This window comes from Opisthorchis viverrini (genome assembly GCF_000715545.1).
Source record: "Opisthorchis viverrini unplaced genomic scaffold opera_v5_654, whole genome shotgun sequence".
Classification (NCBI taxonomy): Eukaryota; Metazoa; Platyhelminthes; class Trematoda; order Opisthorchiida; family Opisthorchiidae; genus Opisthorchis; species Opisthorchis viverrini.
In genome coordinates this window covers 60,673-66,274 of record NW_008752324.1, presented here as the reverse complement: position 1 = coordinate 66,274, position 5,602 = coordinate 60,673, and the positions used below count along the sequence as shown (strand labels likewise).

General features: G+C 42.7%; 1 protein-coding gene across 1 annotated transcript in view; it reads left to right on the top strand.

Moving 5' to 3' along the window:
* Nucleotides 1-314: 314 nt before the first annotated feature.
* Nucleotides 315-5,602, top strand: part of T265_15616 (hypothetical protein) — a gene marked incomplete at both ends in the record, with an annotated part of 6,758 nt that continues 1,470 nt past the window's right edge. The window contains 3 exons of the mRNA XM_009178772.1: nucleotides 315-545; nucleotides 586-782; nucleotides 5,228-5,382. Of these exons, the coding sequence (XP_009177036.1) occupies nucleotides 315-545; nucleotides 586-782; nucleotides 5,228-5,382 (583 nt within the window). The remainder of the gene's footprint in view (nucleotides 546-585; nucleotides 783-5,227; nucleotides 5,383-5,602) is intronic.

Genomic DNA, 5,602 nt, shown 5'->3' with positions numbered 1-5,602 from the left:
CTCATCAGGCCCTATCAAATGTGGAAGGTGGTCAGACGGCAGTTGAGTTGTGAGCAGCTCATTGCGATGTTGAAACTCATCCTACTGATCACCCCGTTTTGGACCGCAATCGAGTCAAAAAACATTACGTAGGTACCTCATTATTTCAAGGATTATCTCACTGACGATTTCAGTATCCCATTAAGTGGTCCGTTATCACAGCCCATCAAGAGAGAAAATGGAGCACCATCAATTGAAGTTACACTGTACGATTATAAGGCAAGTTATTTCCACGGCTCAGAACCAGATAGTTTGATTTGTTTTAGCGCGTTAGTTATTATGGCATTGTTGGAATCGGAACCCCACCGCAATATTTCAAGTTACAGTTTGATACTGGGTCACCAGTCATCTGGGTCTGCAACGTGCACTGGGTGAAAGGACTCTCGATGATTCAAAATATGTACAACCCATCGGAATCGAGAACGCACGCTATCAAGAATAATTGGTATTCCAATAGATACGGTAACTATATCGTTTCCGGTTATGTCGCTTCGGATGTCACAAAAGTAAGTTTCCGATATCTTGTCAGAATCCATCGAATTCCAGGTTCACAGCGGCTCGTTTCGCACAAATTTTGCCGTCGTGGATAGTCATGACGGTCATTCGGAGCAGCTCAAAGTTACGGACGGGCTGTTTGGACTTGCTGCAGGACACGTTACTCCGGAGTTTCAGTCAACAGCGTTGGATGATATGTGCTCACAAGGGTTGATTACGCGACGCATGTTTTCTTTCGTCTTCAAACGGTAAGTGACAAGTGACAACTTCTATAAAAGCTGGCACAACTTAAGTAAATTTAATTCTGGCGTTCATTGCCATCCACCTACTGAAAACGTTTATCTACTGTATGAGGACTACACAACACAATGAGTTGCTGAATTATTTCACACTCAAGTTGTCATTTGGTTGAAAAACTATGCACGTCCGACAGAACACCAGTATGAATGCCTTGGTTGCTGAATTATAAAGGCTAGATGACTGGGCTCGTAATAAATTTGTTAAATGCATGGGCAAATTTAACAAGCGAACCGAAGCTGCCTGAGTTGTGGAAAAATTCAGGTGACCAACTACCTGTTAATTAATTGACTGCGGACTGCGTAGTTGGACAAGATAGTAATCTACTCATGTGCTCACTGTTTAAGAAAAACGGAACAATCTCAGGCGTCTTCTTCAACATCCATAAATATTCATTAACTAATACACAACTGTAAATGAACACAGAAAGACTGTTCCTCAAGTCTAGGGATAAACGTGACCTTCCATCCAACACCGGTTGGAAATTCGATATGACCACAAACTACTCACTTGATTCGGCAGTAGCTCAAAAATCACCAAAATTTAAAGGAACATGTCTCATGTCTATTGATAAGTTGCGCTAGGAAGAAGTGTGGTCTCCGGCCCAAAAAATTGTCAGAGCAAGTTTATCCACACATCCCTATTGACAGTTATCCTTTCCCGTATCTTAGTAACCCACTCCCCAAGAAAATGCTCTTGTATATCAATGAAGCTAGAACCAAGATCTGTTACTACATTCGAGAATTCATACAAGATCTCATCAACAAGGCTTTCATAAAATATGGTGCGCCACAAAGCAGCTTTGCCATGATAAATTTAAGCGGCATTATTTGATCTGGAAATGTTGAGTGTTTCAGGGTGATTTCCCAAGTGCGTCAAGTGAACATTCACTCATTGTGTCGACCGCCGAATAATCCAAGGAGCTAGATCGGTTTAAGAGATTGTACCACGATCCCACGATCGAATAATCCATAAGATTTCGCAGGATGTGAAACCACAAATTTATCGTCAATATAAGTTCGAGAATAAACGACACAGATGAATTAACTCTCAAAATGGTTGACCATCAAGCAATGAATTTAGGCTGTCATGGATGAGGCATCTGAATTCGAAAGAAAGCCGATTTGGACTGCCATATTCATCCACATACAGTGCGCCAAAAATGCAGATGCTAGGTGGAATGGCTTAGGGACCTCCATTCTAGTCTGATTAGGCCTTGCTACTAGCTATAAAATAGGGCCTACAAAATATCTGCTGTTTCCCGATATGTGGGTTAAAGTCTGTCACCAGGTAATGATTTAGCTACGTTTTGGCGGATGAAACATTCAAAGTAAGGTGTACTAACTACTTGAATAGATGGATTATTCAAAAGCCATTATCACCTGCAAAGTTTGTTCCTAAATAAGAGAAAAATTTGCATCGTTTTGCTCGTAATCGACACTTCTGAATTATTGATTCTTTCTCAATCAGACATACCCGTCGAACAGTCGAATATTTACTAAAACAATGGCAATTTCGTCAGTTTGTCGGCTTAACACCATAACCAAATTTGGGAGTGGCCCGTTTAAATCGTCAGAAAGTGTGACACTTCAGAGCACCAATTTTGATTTTTTGTTAAAAAAATTATACCCCGTCGAGAACAGGTTTCATCCTCTTTGGTATTTCTGGAACTATCCAAGATCGCCTCCTATACTTGCTACTGAACGATTGCAATGTGTCTCCCACCATCTGGGTTCTCACAACGTGGCTTAGTAAAGTTTGGTTCCTGGAGAATATGCCTCCTTCCCTACATTCTTATCCGCATCCGTCCTCCCGCAGCGACTATGTCAGATCTTGGTTGTTTACCGTGGATTCCTGATTAGGATCATCGCCTTTGTCGCACGTTTCTGACGCCAGACAGTACTGAACTCTGACCAGGGTTTATACTCCCCGGGTCACCACTGGTGAGCAAAGTCGTTTCAGGTTCACTGTGTGGTATTGTATGAAACACCATCCGGTATAATTAATTACTTCATTATAGATTAGAGACTCAAATGAGATTTGACTCAGTCGCTAGTTTAGAAAATACTCCACTTTTAGTTTATTCGACAACAACAATTTAGGCCACAATTGAGGGCCTACCGCTACCTAACTGAATTTGGCTTCCGAGTAAAAGTAATGTTGATTAGTCTTCGGGAGCTAGGTTCATCTCATGGTATCTTAATCTGTCAAGAGTCGTCAAGTGTTCATATTGATCTACGAATAATGCCGAATGAAAATGCCATGCTTTTGGTAAGGGCATACGGAAGAACGGCTCATAGGTTCCCCTGTTTGCCACATTTTATACCAGCGTAAAGTTTCACATCTTTGAAGCTGGTAGGCAATATTCCGCGCTACCAAACCGCTTAAATTTTATAAATAGTTTGCCTTTGAAACACATGACAGACATCTCTTCAGGTTTTATTGTGTAATCTTCCGTGACTGGCCGAATGTGAGGTGATTGTTCCCTTAATTTCTGGGTTTGCTATGACCTACCGTGGATAACCTCTATGCACCGTCCGGTTCTGCTGTTCTATGGACACGCGATGCCATTCTGAATTAAATGTCCTCAAGTTGACATAGTAGAATGCATTTGGGAGCATGCTGGATGGAGTACTTCGGGGAGCATCAGTGAAGGAGAGATTTTCGGCCTCTTGGAACGATGTTTCTTGCATTTTATCAGTTACGGCAAAGTATTTTCAATCCATATCAATAGCTTGAAGGTGAGCGCAGTGTAAGAACATCCGGTTGGATCGCACTAAGCAGACCGCTCAGAATCTCACTGATGGAAAGACCCCGTGAAAGCAAATGCTGCTCACAAGAGCGTGCCAGTGAATTGTGGTGTCAAGAAGCCTCATCGGTACTAGTCCAGCACCGTCGGGCTGCTGGATATTAATCGTTTCTGGAAGAGCTCTTGATCCGCAAAGTTCCATTCTAGCGCGGAGTCCGTAAGATCATTCAAAACTTTGCAGCGGAGGGTTTTATTCTGGTCGTCTTTTTATGTTTTCGGAGTTAACACCTAAAACCTCACAGGCCACCGAAAAAATTGGTGATGCGTCTCATTTAAGTCTCGTGTACGTCTCTTGGAGTAAATTTAGAGTGAATGCTGGAGGCCTTTTCAGGGAGACCGGTGTTCTGCGAACCAGGAACATGAGGTTTATTATTATAGTGGCGCTTTTGTCTATTTCCAGGGGAAATCGATTTCGTGAAGTTTGACACAAAGTGGGTGTTACATAGATCTGCCCTAAACAAATCAGTTCGTAACAAGAGCAGCCGGCATCGACTGACGAGTTATGGACCCGAAAGACGGTCTACACGTTTGTATCACCAAAGGTGCCGTGGTGACTTCCTCAGAAAATGGGTATGAATGAATCTTGATTACCCAAATATCCCGGGAAAGCCTTGCCCAGGGAAACGTATTTGACCTAGAAGGAGCTTGCAGATATTTCCGGCGCTCCGAGTAGTTGCTTTCAAATGTGGGTGCCGAAAGGCGCATATATCTAAACAGACGATCACATAACGGACTTTAGGGTTCTTTTGAGAATCCAGCCTAATTCGGAAGTACCATAGGGAAGAATTATCTCTCAGTTGGTCAGAAAACCATTATTGAAGGTGTATTATCCAAAAACCTCGGAGAAGGAAACAAGATGAAGAACTAAGAGCTACATAGTTACATTGGAATGTGAGACGATCACTAACGGACTTTAGGGTTCTTTTGAGAATCCAGCCTAATTCGGAAGTACCATAGGGAAGAATTATCTCTCAGTTGGTCAGAAAACCATTATTGAAGGTGTATTATCCAAAAACCTCGGAGAAGGAAACAAGATGAAGAACTAAGAGCTACATAGTTACATTGGAATGTGTTGGTACTTCCTCAAAATCGCGTTCATGTCTGTCTGATAGGGCGTAGGTGATCAAATATCTACAGGGGTGCCTCGTTGGGCCACCATTTTCTGTAGAAGATACTGGAGTCGCTAGTTGAAATGGTGTGAGTAGCTTCGAACATAAGATCCGAATCCCACATGGCTTTTTGTCAAAATCACGTGAGTATTAAGAGACTCGTCTGCGTGAATATGACTTCATGGTTGTTTTTATTAGAGAATAGGGTGTGTGCTTGTCTGCTCCGTTTTTCAAGTCTGACGAGCCCACAGTCACCTCACTGCCGCACTACCAGAGGGCAAATGGGATGCACATGGAATATTTGAATAGGTGTGGCCCAGTCGCCGATCTAGAGTGCATTCCTACCATCTCCAATAATGCAAACAGAAATCAGACATTGTTTCAGTGTGTTTCAGAGGCGGAGTTGATGGGACTGATTTGAATAGGGCCCACTCGCCGATCTAGAGTGCATTCCTACCATCTCCAATAATGCAAACAGAAATCAGACATTGTTTCAGTGTGTTTCTTTCACGGAGTTGATGGGACTGTTATATTTGGAGAATATTCAAGGAATCAAATTCCTGGGAGAGTTCACCACGTTCCCTTGGTCCCTACTTCACCACCTGTCAAAAACTGGATCGTCCGGGTCGAAAGGTGAGTACCAGGAAAATACCATGCGCGTAATTTTCTACCTTGGTGTTGTATAATTCTATTCATTTGTTATTGATCAGCGGTTAGAGTACGGTTTCCCTAACAGAAGGTCCGTGGTTTGAATCTGACCTCTGCCATCAACTTGTCCTGTCAAGGCTGATAAATCTGGCAGTAACCCAGTCTTTGGGCTTCCTTAGGGTTACATGGCAGTTAGGCACCGAAA